We start from the raw sequence: 20,758 nt of genomic DNA, 5'->3' as shown, positions 1-20,758 counted from the left end.
TATATGCTCGTCCTTCCCTAGTCACTGTTCTAAGATTATATATAATACATATACTGACTGTATGTATAGTTGGTACATATAACATACAGTCTATAGAATACATATGCCACATATACGTGCATATTACCCTCATAGCCCTGTGGAAATAATAAGTACCTTAGTCATCTCCATTTTACAGATGAGAAAACTGTGGCTCTGAGAGGTTAGGTAATTAAATCGTGGAGTCACACAGTTATTAATTGGTGGCGCTGGGACGTGATCCCAGGGATGCCACTTCAGAATCCCACACCTGCTTGTAGCATTCAACGAGGCCAGCGGCCAGGGAAATGGAGAAATGGAGTACAGCAGGTAGGAGACCAAGGCTAGAAATCAGGACATCGGGTTCTCCCTCGGTGCTGGAACCCCGGGACCAGGAGTCCTCTCACCAGACCCTGACCCATGCCCTCTATTCCGCGGGTAGGATACTTGCCCTTGCCCCTGCGCTCTATCCCCCCCCCCCCCCCCCCCCCCCCCCCCCCCCCCCCCCGCGGCGCCTCCTCGCCCGGCGCTCTGGCCTCAGGTGGTAACTCGATCCGCAGCAGGGTTTGGGCCCCGGTTGGCACGTCATCGCTGCGGAGGCACTCGGGTGCCAAAGTACTACACTCTGGTGCGCTCCCCCTCCGCAGTGCCGGCTCCACGGTCTGGCGCAGGGGCGCATGGCGCAGAGGCTGGGCGAGCGGGCACGGGACCCCACCGAGGCCACGGGTCTCTACCGGGCCGTGCTGCTCAGGTCCGGTAAGTGAGGGCAAGGCCTCCCGGCCCCTGCGTCGTGGAGAGCGCGAGAAGGCAGGGCGGGCAGCCCGCAGCCGCCGCCGGGCACCACGGTCTTCTTTCATTGCTCTGCTTTCCTCCCTTTTTTTCATTCTTTTAAATTACTTTTCGGAGTTCACGCGTCATTCCTTCTTTCGCTCCTACATTCTTCCTACCATTGGGGTAAGGAACCTACCATTAGATATATCGCTTTATTCCGGTGTACGAGCGCACTTCCCCCCCCCCCCGCCCCTCCCCAACACATACACTCACGCGGTTTCTGAACTATGAAAGTGCGGCAAGGTTCCATCTCCTGGCACGTCCCTTGCGCGCGTAGGCGTTTGTAGGAGTGGGAGAGTGGGAAATGGGTAAGACCAGGGTTGCCCACAGTGGGGCACGAAGGGCCACAGACGCATAGCCACTGGTGATGTCCAGCGAGGTATTACATTAGCGGCAGAAAGGGAAGAGAGCAAGTTACAGGAAGGGGAGAAACCATTTTTCTGTGTATATGCATGTAAAGAGAAAAAGATTTAGAAGGAAACACATGGTGGTTATTTTCAAATACGAGAGTTGGATGACAAGGTGTTTCTTTTTTTTCCTTCCCATTTGTCTTTTTTAAAACTTATTTGCAGTAAGCACATATTACTTTTCTATTCAGAACAATAAGGGATTATTATTTTTTTTTTTTTACTTAGGAAAATAAAACAAACATAGCATATAGTCGCTGTAAAAATAATTAGGAAAACCAGAGATGGAGAAAGAAGAAAAGAAATGCCCACAGTAAGGGTTTGGGGCGGTTGCCTCCAGACTTTGTGTTTTGAAAGAGAGGTTTAGGGAAGGTGAAAATCCTTCTCCAGCATGGTCCCTGCCCGGTGCAGGTACGTGATTAGAAAGTGTCAGCGGACTTGGGCTCACCGGCAGCTGTGATCTGCCGTGGGCAAGGAGCCCCCCAATACACACAGACCCAGTGGTCCTGCCAGCCGACCCCTGGAGCCAAAGGCACAAGGGGAACCATTGGCCGCCTGTCTGCGATGGCAGTGCCTGTCCCCACCCCCTGCCCCTCCTCCCTCCCCTCTTCAGTCCAGCCGACCACGATTCTGGGACTGTTTGCCTCTCTTAGACGAGCTCCGCCCTACGCAGAATCCCTACGCGGAGCTACCGCTTGGGAACATTGAAACAACGGTTCTCTTAAGTCCAAAAGCAAGAACTGGCCAAGACTTCGCGACTGCCGGCGCCTTCCTGGGGGAGGGTTTTGGTTTTTGTTTTTGTTTTTTCTGGGGTAGGGTTTTAAATCTGGCTGAGCTGGGGCAAGCCAAAGGGAATCCGATTTCAAATCCCAGCTCTGGCGATTCCCCGCTCCCCCCGCCCCTCCAAAGCACTCCTCCTAAGGGTTCCCACCCAGTTCCTACCCTCTCACAAAGACGAGGAGGGGCTATCTAATCTGAAGTCGCTGTGTTCTCTCTGACCTGGAGCTACAGCAACGAGCCTTATGCAAAAGGCAACATTTTTCACAGGCAACGTACTCAGAAGAGCAGACATCAGAGTCCGTCCAGGGACCCCATGCTCTTCCGGTATCTGTACCACAGGCAGCTACAAGCCAGGGAGGGAGGGGGCAAAGCCCTTGACCAGGGGCCTCGCTGAGGGAGCATTTACTCTGTGCTAGGCACTGCTGGCTCATTCAGTCTTAAGAACCCTACAAGGTCACTGCTAGTTGTCATCCCCATTTAACAGATGGGGAGCCTGAGCTTTAAAGAGCTTAGCAGCTTGCCCATGGTCCTGCTAAGAAATGCTTCTATCTCACTAACACTTAGTGCAACCTTAGGCCCATTCATGCCAATGTCTGCACACCTCCTGAGACTAGTAATAATAATGGCCAATAATGCTGATCGCTTGTTATTGCCACTCACTTTGCCAAATGCTGTGCATGTCATCTCGCCGACGTAATTCAGTTATTCCTGCCACCAGCATGTGCTGACCACCCCCATGCAAGGCACATGGATACACTCATAAATATAACAGATATGTCCCTCCTCTCAGGGAAGTAAGAAGTCCTGACCCATATTTTTTTTTAATTTTATTTATTTATTTGACAGGCAGAGATCATGAGTAGGCAGAGAGGCAGGGAGAGAGAGCGAGGAGGAAGCAGGCTCCCTGCTGAGCAGAGAGCCTGATGCGGGGGCTCGATCCCAGAACCCTGGGATCATGACCCGAGCCAAAGGCAGAGGCTTTAACCCACCGAGCCACCCAGGTGCCCCCTGACCCATATTTTAAACACGAGGAAATTTAGGCTCAGAATATCACATGACTTGTCTGAAGTCACACAGCCCATCTGGGCAGAGATGAGATTCAAACCCAGGGCCAGGGCAGAAGCGCTACTCTGATTGTCTCACACATAGAAAAGCAAGAAGAGTCAGGGTGAGGATCCAACTGGGCCATTTAGTGAAGAGGCAAGAGCGCCCCTCCTTTAGAAGCCCCCAAGGACAGGGTGTGGAGTCAAATCCAAGATGGTAGCCATCCATCTTCATTTACAATGGTCTCGAGCCATGCACCAATAGAACACGTCTAGAAAATTTTTCACCACAAATTATTTTTTAATATATTATTTATTTATTTATTTGACAGAGAGAGAGCTCACAAGTAGGCAGAAAGGCAGTCAGAGAAAGAGGGGGAAGCAGGCTCCCCGCTGAGCAGAGAGCCTGATGAGGGGCTTGATCCCAGGACCCTGTGATCATGGCCTGAGCCGAAGGTAGAGGCTTAACCCACTGAGCCACCCAGGCGCCCCAACCACAGATTATTTTTAAATTTGTAATATTAAAGTATTACACGTTCACCATGAATATTTTGGGAAATTGAGAATAAAGAAGGGGAAGCCTTACCCACAATCCCACTAACCCTAAGCACTGCTGGTAACATTTGGGGGTGTGTCCTTAATGTCCTTGCAGTGCATAGTGTGCGTGTGTGGTTGTGTTTTACGTTGCTGAGGTTATATCAACACTAGTCTTTAACCCTGCTCTTTTCACGTGGATGAAATTTTTACTGCTTTTAAGTGGGTTATCAAAATAACAGCAACCACTTTGGAGCCCAGACCCTGTGATAGGCAATGTGAAGACATCCCATGCGGTATCTCCTTTATTCCTCAAAAGAATGTCTGCCCCATATCAGAGATGAGGAAATGAGGAGTTGAAGGTCACCTAGGTGTTCAGAAGTGGAGCGACTCAAACCACAGTCCATGCTTTTAACCACAGAGCTGGAAGGGTCACCTTTGGGAATAACTCATGCTTGGCCATTCCTGGGAAGCTATCCAGCACTGTAGTAAACGTACCCCAGAGGGGACTTACAACCTACCTGGAGCTCAGGTCAGGTTCCCAGCAGGGAGGCAAGCATCTCTCCAAAGCATGGACAGAGGCCACACTCCAGGTGTCCTTGAACATCAGTAATAGCTAGGAAGGCAGCTATAGCCTCCATCCCTGCCTGCCACGCAGGGTTACCTATAAAATACAGGACACCCGGGGTGCCTGGGTAGTTCAGTAGGGCAAGAGTCAGCAAACCCTGGTTGGCCTGCAACCTATATTTGTAAGCTAGGTTTTCTTGGAATTTAACCATGCTCTTTCATTTACATATTGCCTCTGGCCACTTTTGTGTTACAATTCTAGAGTTTAGTAGTTGCAACAAAATATATTTTTCTGGGAACCTTTGTGAAAAAAAAAGGATACTTGGATGGAGCCCGCATCGGGCTCTCTGCTCAGAGGGGAGCCTACTTCCCCTTCTTTCTCTGCCTGCCTCTCTACTTGTGATCTCTGTCAAATAAATAAATAAAATCTTTGGGGGAAAAGAAATACAGGACACCCAGTTAAATTTGAACCTCAGATACACAACAAATAATACTTTAAGTATAACCCAACTATCGTATGCTGGTACTAAAAACGTATTCATTGCTTATCTGAAATTCAGATTTAAATCGAGCATGCTGCATTTTTTTTTGTTACATCTGGCAAATAGTCATGCCAGCAATCATGGAAGTTTGCTTGCCTTGACAAGCTATGGTCTGCCCAGGCTCCTCTCTCTCTCTACACACATACACTCCTCTCCCCATCCCTAGCTCCTCTGTCCACCCTTTGCCTAGCTACGAGTTAAAATGTGCTGGGGCTATGGGGCACCCCAGGGTCCCTCAGCAGCCAAGAGACCAGATTCACCAGGCCTCATTGGAGCTGAGTGGAGAGCCAGCTATCCGAAAAAAACCTTAATTCTTCCCCACTCCCTGATACTTTCCCTTTTGCACACTTGAAATCCCTCCACCGGGTAAATTCTTCCTGGTTCAAATCTGTTGTAAAGGCAACTCTCATTGCTTTTGTAATCTCTCCACGGATCCCATGACAAGTTCTTCTGCCAATACAGTTTCTACCCCCTTCCATGTCCTTTCAACTGAGCATGTTGGGGTGGGGACGAGGTTGGATCCTACGGCTGTTTTGTGGGTGGCTGCTCGGAAACCTCATTGAGGCCTTGGAAAGGGACGCTGGAGATGGAGACTGAACACAGTGCTGAGCAGGAAGTTTTGAGTTGCCATGGGAACCTCTTGTCTGATGGTTTTGCACCCAGATAAGCTGCTCCAGGCGCCTGTGAGCTTGGAAAAAGGAGAGCAGAAATGAAAGGAAAGATGTTTTTGGAGGTTGTTTTGTTTTGGTTTGTTTTAATACAAGCTGCAGCCCCAGCCCACAGTGGAAGGAGGAAAATTCCCCAGCTCCCACTCCCGCCTGCCTCTCCTGGTCTTCAGGAACCCCCTTCCTTTCAGCTCCTCTAAGTTCCCAGGGAAACAGACTTCAAAGGGACAAGAAGGGAGTGTAGGAGGGGTGTACTCAACCTCTGGGATTCCCCTTCAGTTCTTATGGGGCTGAGCAAGAATTCTGGCCTCCAGGCCCCTGGTATCCCAGAGCTCTTCCTTTAGGGACAATGGGGAGGCCTCCAGGTGAAAGCTCTACTGACCAAGGCAGGAGGCAGCAACTGGGGCTGAATTCGGCAGTAACCTGGAGTAAACTCCTAAAAGCCTCATTTGCCTGGAAGGCCTCTATTTTCCAATATGCAAAATGGACATGACGGAACCAGATAAGAATCGTAACTATCACTGGTTGGAAAAGGTTGCTCTTTCTCATCGTTTTTCAAAAGATTTTATTTATTTATTTGACAGACAGAAATCACAAGTAGGCAGAGAGGCAGATACAGAGCGAGGAGAGGCAGGCTCCCTGCCGAGCAGAGAGCCTGATGCGGGGCTCGATCCTAGGACCCTGGGATCATGACCTGAGCTAAAGGCAGAGGCTTTAACCCACTGAGCCACCCAGGTGCCCCTCTTTCTCATATTTTTAATCTCTATTGTTTCCTGAGAGCAAAAGCCATGTCCGCTTGGTCTTGTTCTGTGTTTAAACAACAAACATTACAGAAATTTTGTGACTAAGAAGGGCCTGTAATTTTTTGCTGTAGAATAGTGGTTCTCAAACTCCCAGAGTTAAAGAAATCCCCCCCCGGGGGGGGGCGGTTGTTAAAAATCCAGATTTGTGGGCTCGTCCCTCATAAATTCTACTACAGCAATCCAGGAGCATGGCCCATTTCAGCTCATCTCACAAATGATGGCTAGTCATGACCTCTGAGATACATTGATCTAGAACTGACCACTTTAGCAGTTCAGTTTATATGCCTCCAGATTGGTCCTCTATGTTCTGCACATACTAAGTTTTATATCTTGGAAAGAAAAATAATAAGAGTGTCAATGTCTTTGGTGTCTACAAGTCAATGATAGTTACTAAACTCCTTGGTACCGGGACAGGGATACTAAGAAGGATAAGGTAAGGCCCCAGCCCTCAGCCTGGCAGTCTGGTGGGTGAGCCTGATGGGTCTGTACACAGGTTGGATGGTGAGAAGAGCTTTAATGGAAGAGGCATAGTGAGTCCCAACTGCCTGGGGAATATGGCACCCAATGTTGGGGGATGCCTGCCCAGCTCTCCATGGCTCTCCATTGCTCTGGGGCTGCCATCAGAGTTTTCCAATAAAGAGAATGCAAAATGGAGATGAAGGTCATTGCTAGTATGGGGACTCTCAGAGTCTGCTCCCCTAGAGTAAGCTGTATTAGGAGGTTCTGTCTTCTCCAGGTGGTGAGCAGAAGCTGTCAGTTCCCCAGGATCCCTCCTATTCCCCCACTGTCAGAAGGCACCCGGATTGGTTCAGATCAGCCACTGTGGGCCCTGGGAAATGCCCAGAAGAGCCATTTACACCGCAAGACAACATGTGGCAACAAAGAGTGGCTTGACAAGAATTTAAAGGCAGACTTTCACCACCAGAATTTAGTAAAATTAAGCCACAGCAGGACAGGAAGCCTGGGGAGGATACCATTCAAAGTACTTCAAGAGAAGCAGAATTTAGGAAGAAGGAACAAAAAGGAACATGTGTTGTTTCTAGAAAATTGTTCTATATCTAAGAATTTGTGACCCTCTAAGTTTATTTAAGTGGCCCCAGAATGTCCGGCTTGGTCAAGGCTCCCAGGCCATGCGCGACCTGCCCCCTGAGTCTGTGTTCAACCCCGTGCCCCAACCTCCCCCTCATGCCAACACTCCAGCCCCGCTGGCCTTCTTCCACCATATCAAACTCACTCCCATCCTGGGGCCTTTCCACTGGCTCTGCCCACTATCTGGAATGCCCTCGTGTGGGAACAGACAGCACATTGCTGGCTCCTTCTCACCACCCAGGCCTCCCTTAAAGGCCAGCGTCCCCATGTCCACCCTTCCTGAGCTCAGCACCCCCCTGCCCCCACAACCTCACCCAGTCTTACTTTCAGCCCAACACTCATCACGGGTACAAGCTTCTGGTTTGTCTCCCTTCCTGTCTGACTCCCCCACCACCCACCCGTGAATACAGGTTCCCAGAGCCCAAAGCTGTCATTCACACTGTAGCTCCAGCACTGGGGACAGGGCCAGGAACACAGTAGGTACTCAAGAAATGTCGGTTAAATTAATGATATAGGCCAAAGGGGGCACACATTGTCTTTTTAATGCCCATTCACGGCTGATGTACATCCTGGGCCTCGTGGCCTTCCAGCCAACCGAGACTCTTCGCCAGAGGTGCTGGCGCCTGAGGCCCGCTGGGCAGGCTCTAGGGCCTGCTCCCCCCCAGAGCCCATCAGCTTCCACCTTCCGCACACTCTTAGCTGGGCAACGTTGCCTTGCTCCTCTCCGAAGTTCGGATGAAGTTCAAAGTGCGGAGTAAGTCAGATGGATGACCAAGAACTGAACCCATGTGGGCTCATCCTCCCTTCCCACCTCAGAGCCCGGTTTCCTCCCGAAGCCTTGGGCACCGCCAGGCCTGGGCCGGATGCTTGGCTCTCCCTCCCCTGGGGAGGCTCTGGAATGCACTCTCGCCGACCCTCCCATTGGAAACAAGGGAAATGCCTCCGTGTGAGCTGCCCAGCTCAGACAAAGCTTGGCATGGTTCTCAGTCCTCCACAATCTGACCAAATAGGTATTTACTTGCGCCTTTCAGGCGTGTGGCTTGGACACGGTGTTCCGCATCGTGGAAGTGGTCGTGCACAAGTGAAACATCCGTTACTATAGTAACAGTTCCTTTTTATTGATACCAGAATAAACAGGAATGCAGAGCGGACTCACTCGTTGGCACACGCAGCCGCCTGCAGTCCCCAGGGGTTTAAGAACCGCCCTTCAGAGGCGGCCCTCCTTGCTAGTGTGGGACTTCCCAGCGGAGTGAGGGACCCAGCCACGGCTCCGGCTCCCAAGTTCCCTTCCCAGAGGTGCAGCTGAGAAGTAAGACCATTTCTATTCTGTTTCCCTTTGCTGGGGAGGGAGTGGCCGTGGGAGGAGGTGTGAGGGCCCGGGAGCCCCGGGGCAGGCTGTCAGGGGAGCAGAGCTCTTGGAGCTGGGTTACCCGGGCTCTGTCCCCCACCCAAATCCATTATCACACAGAATAGCAGGCTTAATCCTCATTAGTAGACAGACAATAGGCCGGGCTACCACTAGGCACAAGTCAGAGAACCCAGGTCCTGGCATCAGACAGAGCTCCCAGCTTTGATTCGAACTCCTTCCTTTACTGGCTATGTGATCTGGGGAAGTTAAATGACCCCTCAGAGCCTCACTTTTTTCCTCTGTGGAAGGGGCCGCAACAGTGGCCACCTCCTCAGTCTGTGGTGAGAACTTTCCAAGCTCTGGCTGCAAGTGGCTTCGCACACACCAAGCGGCACACATGCATGGTAACATGGTAACTGCCTGGTCGGTGTGGCTCGAGCACCGGGCAGCCGAGGCAGGCCTGGGACTGAGCTAGAAATCAGGGGTTCGCTGGTTCACTTTTGGGAACAGCTAACAAACCCGGCTGGTTTCCCTGGCTGTGAGCAGCCCCAAGAGCTCCGTGTCCAGGGGCTTGGATCCCGAGGGGCTCTTAGATCAGTTGGTGGTAAGTGCCTGCCAGGATTGTTCCCCGGGAGGCATATCCTGAGTGGAAGGGCTGGTATCATGCCGCTGGTGGGCCAGCAGGAGGATCTGCTGACACTTATATCCCTTATACCTGCTGACACTTGTTCCTTGTGCCACACTCCGCGCCAGCCTTGTTAAGGGCCTTCCATGTCCAGCTCTGGACTCCGCTATGACATTGGGTCAAACTCCTGAATGCCCACCCAGACCTTGTCCTCACAAACTGGGAGGTCATGGTGGACCCAGAGCAAAATGTTTAGGACTTTTGAACCATTTTCCCATGGGATGGGGGTACGGCATCCAAATGGACAAGGAGCTCTGATTTCAGGCAGGGGCCACCAAAAACGGTCTCCAGTCAGTGCAACACAAAAGGGCGCTTTCGGGGCACCTGGGTGGCTCAGTCAGTTAGGCGGCTGCCTTGGGCTTGGGTCATGATTCCAGGGTCCTGGGATGGAGCCCCGCATCAGGCTGTCTGCTCAGCAGGGAGCCTGCTTCTCCCTCTTCCTCTGCCCCTCCTCCAGCTCGTGCTCTCTCTCTCTCTCTCTCTCACTCACTGTCTCTCAAATAAATAAATAAAATCTTAAAAGGGGGGGCACACTCCCTATTGGGAGGAAAAAATGGCAAGGGGCTGGGAAATCCAGTGGCCACACTTGTGATCTTCATCGAATGCCTCACTCTCTTTTGCCCCTGGTTATTTAAAAAACCTCTCTCCTCCTCTACCCTTCTGCCTCTTGAAATGTTGAGTTAAGAAGGTCCCAAGTGCGTCCTGAACCTGCGTCTTGAATGGTACTGAGGGTCTAGGGTGCCAGGAGGGAGGGCAGGGAAGACCCTGACCAACACCCCGGGGAGGAGGACTACCAGTTGGCCCCTCCTAATCAAAGGCCAACCCCTGAACAGACAAGCTGTGGATTCTGGCTCAAGCCCAAGGTGGTGAGGGCTGGGCAGGGGCTCCCCAGTGAGTCTGTATTTCCCTTGGGCTAGAAGTTCTCCAGCTGCTAAGCCTCATCTACAAAACAAGTGCAATAAAACAGTACTGCGGGCAGCCTCCGGGACAATCGTGAGATCCAGATGTAGGTGGGTGAGCCTCTGCCAAATGCTGAATGCTACCACAGGTCCCCTCAGGAAAGGAGGAAAGTTTTGCCTTCTGAGAGCATCCCTGTGCCAGGCACTGGACTAGCGATATCATGCACATTTGATCATGTCACCCTCTAAACAGCCCCATGAGTAGGTATGGCCATTATTTCCATTGAACAGAGGCTCAGAGAGGTGAAGCTATTCGCCCAAGTTCACACAGCTAGTAAGGAGTAACCCACCATGATTGAAACCCAGTTCGTCTCCTCCAAAACTTTTGCCTTAACCTTGCGACTTGACTGGCTCGTGTGTCATGTGTTCTAACTGATGCCACCAAAGACAGAACCAGAGCGACCATGGCAAAGAGGCAGATGAAGGGGACATGGAGCCCTTAGGCATCTCAGGATCCACTGGGACCTGGGTCCCCACCACCACCCTAACATCAGCCACACATGCCCCAGCAGCTGGCGGGCTCATCCTAGGAGCAGTTAGTGACCCCAGCTGAGCCTTGCCTGGTGTGGGGCTGGTGTCTGCAGAGCCCCTAGGAAGAAGCTATGGGACCTCTTGGGTTATCAGCAGAAACAGGGAAGAACCAAGGAAGAAGCTCCCAGTCTCTCCCCTGACATTTTACTACCAACCCCACCCTGCCCCCAAAGAGGAAGAAAGTCCCATGGTCCGCAGAGTAAGTGAGAATTATTTGCCCATCCTGTAGTCAAGCAACACTCCATTTAGCTGTCACCTACCGGCTGCACCTGCCCCTCTCAGCTCATCCCGTCTTCACAGCATCATAATGTTACAAAGGAGGAGGGTCCTCAAGGTTAAGACCCATCCAAGTTCACCCAGTAGCTAAGAACTATGACCTCAACTACACCTGTCCACCATAACCAGGTCAGTCAGCTGAAATCACTCAGGCTAAAGCAAAGAAGATTGATTTTTTTTTTTTTTAATAACTCCATGATTTACAAAGCTGCCTGACTATTGGAATCTTTCAGGGAGCTTTTTAAAATCCCAAAAACCAGGCTGCCCTCCCAGGCCAATGACATCAGAATCCCTGGGGTGCCACTCAGGCATTGGTATTTTTTTTTTTTAATTTATTTATTGGACAGAGAGATCACAAGTATGCAGAGAAGCAGGCAGAGAGAGAGGAGGAAGCAGGCTCTCCACTGAGCAGAGAGCCCGACGTGGGGCTCGATCCCAGCACCCTGGGATCATGACCTGAGCCGAAGGCAGAGGCTTAACCCACTGAGCCACCCAGGCGCCCCAGGCATTGGTATTTTTAAAACTTCCTCTGCTGATGCCAACATGTAGCCAGGGTTAAGGGGCACTGATTAAATCAGTGCGGTTTTTATTTTTATTTTTTTTTAAGATTTTATTTATTTATTTGACAGAGAGAGATCACAAGTAGACAGAGAGGCAAGCAGAGAGAGAGAGGGAAGCAGGCTCCCCGCTGAGCAGAGAGCCCGATGTGGGACTCGATCCCAGGACCCTGAGATCATGACCTGAGCCGAAGGCAGCGGCTTAACCCACTGAGCCACCCAGGCGCCCAAAATCAGTGCGGTTTTTAAAGAGGATAAGAAAGCTCCATCCAGCCTCTGCCTTTGGCTCAGATCATGATCTCAGGGTCCTGGGATCGAGCCCCACATCGGGCTCTCTGCTCAGCATGGATCCTGCTTCCTCCTCTTTCTCTCTGCCTGCCTCTCTGCCTGCTTGTGATCTCCATCTGTCAAATAAATAAATAAAATCTTTAAAAAAAAAAAAAGAAAGAAAGAAAAGAAAGCTCCGTCCAAGACTAGGGCTGGGATTTATTAGTAATTGTTAAAAACAGCTAATTGGGTGACCACACCATGCAATTCCAGGGGCTCTACTCATCGTTTAATTTACAGGAGTGAGGCCCTAGGGTTGTACAGTGCACAACCTGCCTTGCTGTATTTGGCTGCCCAGATATGTGGCACCACTGAGTCTTCAACTCTGTGCTAGGCGTTTGCCAAGCACTAAGCAAGCATCCCCTTGTTTATTTTGCAACAACCCTCGTGAAGAAGGATGCTCTTCTGGCAGAAAGCAGCCATGTAGACAGTAAGTAATGAGTGGGCATGGCTGTGTTCCAAAGCGGTTGAATTTGGTCCAAAGGTTTAGTTTGTGGACTCTTGCTGCGGAGCAGAGATAAACTTGCCCAAGGCTAAGAAGGGGCACAGCCAACATTCAAATCCAGATCGGGGAGGCTCCCGTGTCTATACACCTAAGCTTCATTCTGCCTTTAACTCCCCCTCCATTGGCCTGTTCCTCTTCTCTGCTGGCTCCTCCTTCCGGCATTCAGTTTTGTCTCTTCAGAGGCAACCTCACACTGTGCCCCCATCATGGACACTTCCCTGAAGGTCTCTGATCTCTCAGGACCCCCTAGCTGCCTGAGGGACCTAGCCAGGGCAGCCCCAGGATCAGATTCTCCCCTTCCAGCCTCTGCTCAGGAGGACCACCTGCCCCCAGGCTCCCCACCCTACCCACGGAAGCCCAGGTTTTCTTGGCCTAGCATCTGGGCTGGCCCCTGTCGTTCCAGCACCTACGTGAGGCTCTTCTACATGGGGGGCCTCTTTTAATTAAACTAAAAGGCAGGGAAGCTGGCTTAGAGGCTGAGCCCTGGAGGACCCCCACACGCGTGTCCACAGATCTCACACGTGTCATTTCTAGAGCTGGCAAAGGCAGCAGTTTTCCCAGCCTGCGGTTTTGGTCTGAAGAACCAGCCACATCGTTCAGAATCCCTGCCTGAACCACCACACCACCCTGGCCTCAGGAGGACCACCTCCCCCTCCCCCACCCCAGCTACATGCTGATATCTTTTTTATTTTTTTTTAAAGATTTTATTTATTTATTTGACAGACAGAGATCACAAGTAGGCAGAGAGGCAGGCGGGAGGGCAGGGGCAGGAAGCAGGCTCCCTGCTGAGCAGAGAACCCACTGCAGGGCTCCATCGCAGGACCCTAAGATCATGACCTGAGCCAAAGACAGAGGCTTTAACCCACTGAGCCACGTAGGCCCCCCTCTGATTTCATTTTTAGAACAAAATAAAGAGGCCTGGAGCCAGAGCTGATCACTGGTCGGGCCTAGGTGCAGGACTGGCTGAATACATACAAGGTCCCTCTTCCAGGCTGGACACGGGGGGAAAGGGTCCTGTCGCTGCGGTGGGGCCCGGCCCCCGGCAGGCAACCCATTGGCTGGCTGGTGACCTATGAGGTGAAGAGTCGCCGCCTGGCCAATCAGATGTTCTTCCTCTGGAATTTAACAGGCTGGAGAGACGAGTGCCCAGTGGAAATCAAAGAAACCAAAGTCCTATAAAAATGTCCCCAAACCTGCTGACAGTTTTTCCACACACATCAGAGAGAATGGCCTTTTTAAAAATCGAATGAGACGCACTCTTTCCCCGACTTGAACCCACCCGTCCACCCTCACACCAACCACTCTCCCTGTCCCTCACTCACGCCACTCCAGACACACTATGCTTTTTTGTTCCCTGAACAGACCAAGCTTGTTCAAGGTACGTGAGTCACACAGGCTGTTCCTTCCCTCTGCCCCAAACAGCCTCTCTCCTCTTCCTCCTCCTTCTCGGTCCTCAGGTCTGAAATGTCACGTCCTCAGAGAGACCCTCCCAGTGCACCTGGCTGAAGATGGGTCCTCCTTTTAGTCTCTATCTCAGACCCCTGGTTCCTTCAGTGGGCTCCCGGCAATTTGCAATCACTTGTTTTGACTGGTGTGTGTCCATGTTTACTGTCTGCCTCCCTAACAGAAGGTCAGCTCTGTGAGAGCAGGAACCTTGTTTGCTTAGTTCACCTCTGTGTGTCTAGTGCCTACCACAAAATGTGGCAAACTGTAGGAACTAAAAACATATTGTGGAATGAATGAAAAATTTTATTGTGTATGTTCTAAATGGTCATTCCTGTTATGCAGACACTCTCAGCTTTTGTGTACTTACTTTGTATCTGGCCACATTATTGAATTCTCTCATTCATTCCAAATGTTTTAATGTTAATCCTTTTGGGAATTCTCGGTATGTCGTGGTATCTTAAGCCAATTATTTCTGCCTTCTTTCCTAAACGTATACAATTTGTTTCCTGCCTTGTGGCTTTGGTAATGTACAATAGAGTTAGTTATTCCAAAGATGGTGTGATGGATGAAAATTATGACTTTCTGGAAGGTTTGGGACAGAAAAGGACTAAAGAGGCAGGATCAACAGCCAAGGAGCTATGACAGCTATGTTTAGTGTGGTGTGGATAGGATGAGTAAAGAGGATGGCTGAAACCACTCAAAGGTTTGGTGGGACATGGTCATGAGACTACGCAGCAAAAGGGGGAAAAAATCCCCAAACGCCAGTCTGAATCAGGGATCTAATGCATTGGCTCCCAGACAACATAAGCCCACAGACTAAGAAAATATCCACATTCTAGGGAGCCTGTCTGGCTCAGTCGGTAGAGCATGCGACTATCGATCTGGAGGTCATGAGCTCAAGCCCTACATTAGGTGTAGCGTTTACTTAGGAAAAAAAAAAAAAAAAGGTAAATGCCCACATTTTTAAAAGATGAGGGAGCTGTTTTGTCAACTGCCCATTTTTAGCGATCAAATACTACCACAATCTTTAAAAACCAAAGAGCTAGGAAGGATAGAACCTGAAAGCAAACAGCCTTATGAAGAAAGTGAAGAAAGGCGATTAATTAGAATTTTCATTTTAGAGACAGTTCTGAGAATGTGAATTCAAGAAAAAAATTAGCAGATATGTTTTAAGCTCTGACACTTCATCTGGCTACTTCCAAAATATCTTGTAATAATTAACACTCTTTCCAGTTTACACAGCACCTTTACAAATGTGATCTCACTTAATTCTCCAAACAGCACCCTGCAATGGGTAATAAGAGAAATGCCAAACATGTATCCAGTGGGCCACCATTTGCAAAACATAATCTCCTCTTTGATGCCGACATTCCCTGACATGCCACCTTGCCATTTACACCCTGCCACCCCCCTTCTCCTGCATTTTCCAGCCCCACTGAGCTATTACCTACACCCAGGTGTTTGCACACACCACCATGCCTAGCTAGTTTACTTGGAGGACTCCTGTTTACGCCAGTGCTTGGCTTAGAGCAGAAGCTCAACCTCAGAAAGGCAGGATTCATGAAGGGAGAACCAGTGCCTCAATTTTCACTTGAATTACTAAAAGAAGCTGATGGCCAGGCTGTGTCATCCCCCTGGAGACTTTTTCTGAAGAAGTCTTCCTTTCTCTGTCGGTCTCTGTCATCTCTCTCTCTCTCTCTCTCTCACACAAACACACACAGAAGTTTGCTTTGGGGCACTGCAAGGATACAAAGCCAACTTATAGGAGGGAGCCCTTTTGCCTGAATTTCTACTTAAGTAAATTGACAAATTTCGAACTTCTGTGGTGGAAGTGAGGCCATCAAGAAGCCAGCCATCTGCATTAAAGATGATAGCCATCACTTTGTAATTAGACACATAGCCATTCCGGGATTTCCTACTCTCCTCTTTGATCTGGAGAAACTGAAAAGCTGGATGCTTCCACAGAGAATTTGGAATGAAGAAGAGGGAAACGGGACAATAGGGGGTGAAGTCTCCTTTTGATCACTACGTCCATCCACACTTAACAAACGCAAACTTGCTCTTTTTAAGTATCTTTTCTTTTTCTGATGAGAGCTCACTGAAAAACAAAAAACTCAAACATAATTCTTTTTGTAGAATATTATTTTCTACAAAATCAGGCCAAAAACATATGCATGTGTCCACCCCAGTATCATTTCAGCCCCACACCGCGCTTTACAAACAGATCTCCAATCCTTACAACAACCATGGGCACAGGTTCATTTATTTCCATCTCACAAATGAGGAGATCAGAAGGTCAGACACTCAGCCCAGGGCTTCCCAGCGACAGATGGCCAAAGTCCATCTAACATCGAGAGGCTTCAGCTGTGCCCCACAGGGGTGGGTAAGACTGTGGACCCCACTCTGACCAACACCCACCCCTACCTGTCTCTACAGCCTCGATGTACTCGGAGATCCAGAGGGAGCGGGCAGACATCGGAGGCCTGATGGCACGGCCCGAATACAGAGAATGGAACCCAGAGCTCATCAAGCCCAAGAAGCTGCTGAACCCTGTGAAGGCCTCCCGGAGCCACCAGGAGCTGCACCGAGAGCTGCTCATGAACCACAGAAGGTGGGAACAGAGCTCAGTTGCCTCCTCCTGGCAAGCATCTCCTGAGGCCTGCTGGGCCTCGCAGAGGCACCCCTTGTGGAAGGCAGGGCTGATGGTCATGCTGGCTCTCCCAGAGGCTGAGTACAGCTGAGGGTACCACACGTAGTCACCCACAGAAACTGTGAAGTTTTAGTTCCCAGTGGTCCCCAAGAGCCCTGCTCTCCCTCCCAGCTACCTATTCATGCCTGTCCTCCACATACATTTACTGAGCACCTACTATGTGCCAGGCATGGTATCCAGACCTGAGGTACAAGAAGGAAGGGGACCCAGTTCCTGCCCTCACAGTGGGGATGTATGCATAACCACAGGCTAGGAGGTGGCCCTAAATGGGCTGAGGAGCTCAGAGGACACACCTGGGAGTGGTCCAAGGTGACCTCCCGGAGGAGAGGATGCCTCAGATGAAGCCTGAAGGGTGGGCTGGAGTCAGCCAGACTAGGAGGTGGGCACCAGCTGGTGGAAAGCAAGTATGTTCCCAGCAAATGGAAGAGCATGTGCTAAGAGACAGGAAACACAAGTAGCTCAGGTTGTTGACAGCATTGACTTTGAGGTAGGCCAGAGATGTGCTGACCTGGAAAGCAGGGATGTCAAAATCGCGAGGGGGTGGTAGGAGGGAGAGGCATAAGGCAAGCAGCGAGGCCAGGGATGCAATGAAAGAGACAGGCTTGCGGTGGCAGGGCTGGGATTCAGTAACGGAGGGAATGTGGAGGCGGCCTGGGAAATACCTCCCAGCTGGCTAGCACCAGGAGGAAGGCGGCGGCGCCTCTGCAGCTCCCTCTACTGGCACATTCTGGAATTGGCACGAGCTAGGATCCTCATTCTATTTTCTGCTCTGTTCAAGACCTTCCAGCAGGTGTCATTTTCTATCTTCGGTGGGTTCTTTTTTGTCTTGCTTAGTATACCATGTGTATTTTCTCCGAATGTGTTTTAGAGTCATCCCTTTTCACGTCAAAAAACACCACCACCATAGAACAAACAAAAGCCTTAAGACAAATCAGGGAAACACTTGCAATATAAAACACACATAAAAATGTATACCTATCACTTACAAATCCATATGGGGAAAAATGAACAAAGAGAGGTATAGTTAGTTCGCAAAAGAAGAAATGCAAATGATGGGTGCACATCTCGAAGGCTCTTGTTCCCATGTAACTAAGAATTAGCGAAACACACATGAAAACCAGTCTTATTCCTTGCCTAGCAGATGCTCAAATACAAAAAGACTGAGCAGTGACAGTGGGGAGAAATAGATGCTCTTGTACACTGACGACAGAGTATAAACTGGAGAACCTTTTCTAAGGGACAGATGGAAATATGTGTCCAAAATCTTTTCAAAGAGCCTGACCCAGCAAATCCACCTCTAGAAACTGACCCTGGCACATAACCAGAAATGACATACCACCTGGTCTCTGCCGTCACACAGCCTGGGTACAAATCCTCGCTCGGCCCCTTCGCAGCTGTGACTTGGACTGGTGTCTTCAGTCCTAGCAGCCTCATTTCCTGGCTCCCTATAAGGGGACAGGAATGAGACCCCCTCCTGGAGCTGCCCACGGCGGGGGTGGGGGGTGTAGGACACAATGGTATAGGTTGGTGTCACTATGGGGTGCAGCCCTGAGACTGGGCGGGAGGACACTGGGCACTCCTGACGGCTCCCCCCCACCCAGGGGCCTGGGCGTGGACAGCAAGCCAGAGCTGCAGCGGGTCCTGGAGCACCGCAGGCGGAACCAGCTCATCAAGAAGAAGAAGGAAGAGCTGGAGGCCAAGCGGCTGCAGTGTCCCTTTGAGCAGGAGCTGCTGAGACGGCAGCAGAGGCTGAACCAGGTGGGTGAGAGCGCCCAGCCCTGGCCCCAGCCCCTCCCAGGACTATCTCCCGGCCTGGGGCGGGTGTGTGGGGTGGGGGTGGGGCTGTTGCTGCACTTGGCCACAGCTGACAAGAGGGACGAGATGATGCCAAATGAGGCTTCAACCCGCATTCTACCACCAGCCTAAGTCCTCATGCTGCCACTCACTCGGCTGTGTGACTTTGAGCTGGTGGCCTCCCCTCTCTGAACCTCAGTTCCCTCACCGGCCCAACCTATCGCATGCTGATCCTGATTTCATTCTCGCTATGGCCCTACAAGCCAGATGGCGTTCCCATTCTAGAGATGAGGAACCTGAGGCCCCAGCGGAGGCAAGCGATCCACCACAGCTTCACAAGGAAAAATTCCCGTTCTGTTTCCCCCAGAGAGGATCCGTGGTCCAAACACTGTGGTTTGGGGAAGCCCCCAAACCAGCCCCCCACTTTACACCTCTGCTTTGTCTCTCCTTTAGCTGGAAAAACCACCAGAAAAGGAAGAGGACCATGCCCCCGAGTTTATGAAAGTCAGGGAAAACCTGCGGAGAATCGCGACACTCACCAGCGAAGAGAGAGCTCTGTAGAGGGGGCTGTTGGAACTCCAGCCCCAGCCGGCCGCACCCGCCTGCAGCCCTTCCGCGCCTGGTAGCCCCGGGCCCCCAGCCTGGGGCCATCTGCAATGGTGTTCACGCTTGCTCTTGTGAAAATGCCCCAGAGGGCCTGGGCCCTCCTTCCCACCCCTAAAGAAGCCGGGGCCCCTAAGCTCCCTGGCTTTTCCTTCCGAGCACTCACCGCTTCTGCTCCAAAAGGAAGCTGCTGCTGAGAAAACTTTCCCAAGGCACCTCTCCCGGAAGCTCTGCTGAGATCCTCCTGGCAGAACTGGGAAGGAGAGAGAGGCCCCTCCTTGGCCTGACCAGCCCTCCATCTTGCCCAGGCCCCACGGGGCCCTGCTTCTCTGGACAGCCCAGCTCCCCGCTCTCCGAAAGCTTCCCTGACTGTGGTTTCCCCTGCGGTCATGTGGGGGACATTGAAGTATAGCATCTCAGAACACCTGCCCTGAAAGCCAGCTGAGGGGAATATGGTTCAAGTGCAGCTGTCCTTGGGGAGGAAGGGCAGGGCAGCTCCGAAGGCGGCCTCGGCGCTCACAGCCGCCAGGTTGCAAGGGTACTGACAAGGAAAGCTTCTCAGAGTTTGCCAGCTTCCCCTACACCCAGGCGCTTGCTTTCTTCTCTCCTGGGCCTCCCTGTCTGGGCCTTGTAACCACACCTAACCCGGGCTGCGGCCTTCCTGCTCCCCAAAGTTTAGAACAGTGCTTCTCAAACTTGCTTGTGCCTATAAATCACTGGGGGTCGTGTTACAGGACAGCTTGTGATTCAGGAGATCTGGGCTGGGGGCTGAGAGTCTGCGTTTCCAACCAGCTCCTGGGCGGGGCTCTCACCACCACCCTGTAAGCAGCCAGGAATAGTAAATACTGGAAACGCCTTCCCTGAAGCCACCTCTGCCCTGGGGGGTTCCCCGCCCTGCCTCTGCAGCCCCAAGGGCTCTCGAATATCCACCCCATTCCAGGGTCCCCAGACCTGGGAAAACATTTGCCCAGCAAATTATGTCCGTTTCATAATTGCCATTGTCACTGGAGAGGTCTATCATTGCCAATCTGCATTTTCTTACCCCACCGTTATGATGCAATTCTAGCAAAAAAAAAAAAAAAAAAAAAAAAATTATTTTCCCGAAGTCTATGGAGAACAAATATACAGTGATTTCCGTGGGTTTCTGGAAATACGTACGGTGGTTCGTAGGCTCCTTTGAGTCCCCATTTCCAGTTCCTGCACCAGCTCCCTGCTTGGTTTCCACCACCTGAGCTCCAGTGACGTCACTCATTCTTCCTCAAAACCCTCCCCGCGCGAGACCACGTGTGTCAACCTTCTGCTTCTAGCCCACTGTTAAAGATTTAGAGAAGAAATCAGGCCAGTTTCTTCCCTGCCCCGTGAGGGATAAAATCCCAGCCCTCTGGCCTTGCAACCCCTTCATTTAAGGTGATAGGGCAGAACTAGAAAAGCATTTCCTTCCACCGCCTCTCCCCGCCAAAAACGGCCAGAAAAAGCTGCTGCTGGAACGCTATTTTATTCTCGGACCAAACGTGGGACGTTCAGCAGGAAAGGGGTCATCCTGGTCTCAACCCCTAACTGAGTGGTTTGAGGATGACCAAGATGGTGCCCTTTTCCTGGGTGGGGTGCCCAGCAGTGTAAATAGACATGCTTCTTGCGGGTGTGTGTGTGTGTGTGCGTGCGCGTGTGCATGTGTGCAAGCCAGGCTCTAAAAGGCTCGTGACTCTGTCTTAGTGAGAACATGGTCATGGTATTTTCA

The 20,758-nt window shown here is 51.1% G+C and overlaps 1 protein-coding gene across 2 annotated transcripts; it reads left to right on the top strand.

Annotated features, from left to right (window-relative positions):
* The first annotated feature begins 679 nt into the window (after window positions 1–679).
* LOC111144127 (family with sequence similarity 107 member A) lies at window positions 680–20,112 on the top strand. 2 transcript variants are annotated; one of them, XM_022498281.1, is made up of 4 exons: window positions 680–774; window positions 16,350–16,524; window positions 18,225–18,381; window positions 18,871–20,112. In XM_022498281.1, exons 1-4 carry the CDS (start codon window positions 696–698, stop codon window positions 18,976–18,978), a joined length of 519 nt encoding a protein of 172 aa, XP_022353989.1. In that variant the 5' UTR covers window positions 680–695; the 3' UTR covers window positions 18,979–20,112. The 2 variants fall into 2 exon arrangements, with proteins under 2 accessions (XP_022353989.1, XP_022353990.1); XM_022498282.1 differs by lacking the exon at window positions 680–774 and adding an exon at window positions 8,452–8,588.
* Window positions 20,113–20,758: the final 646 nt, after the last annotated feature.

Source organism: Enhydra lutris, unplaced genomic scaffold (genome assembly GCF_002288905.1).
Source record: "Enhydra lutris kenyoni isolate GAN:26980312 unplaced genomic scaffold, ASM228890v2 scaffoldscaffold10, whole genome shotgun sequence".
Classification (NCBI taxonomy): domain Eukaryota; kingdom Metazoa; phylum Chordata; class Mammalia; order Carnivora; family Mustelidae; genus Enhydra; species Enhydra lutris.
The sequence above is the reverse complement of the archived record's forward strand: the minus strand, read 5'-3'. Positions and strand labels throughout refer to the sequence as shown.

Bases quoted from the DNA above. Each gene is read 5' to 3' on its own strand.
- LOC111144127 (XM_022498281.1), top strand. From the start codon at position 696: ATGGCGCAGAGGCTGGGCGAGCGGGCACGGGACCCCACCGAGGCCACG. The intron at 775-16,349 runs GTAAGTGAGGGC...CTGTCTCTACAG, and splicing joins GGCCGTGCTGCTCAGGTCCG to CCTCGATGTACTCGGAGATC. The intron at 16,525-18,224 runs GTGGGAACAGAG...CCCCCCACCCAG, and splicing joins CTGCTCATGAACCACAGAAG to GGGCCTGGGCGTGGACAGCA.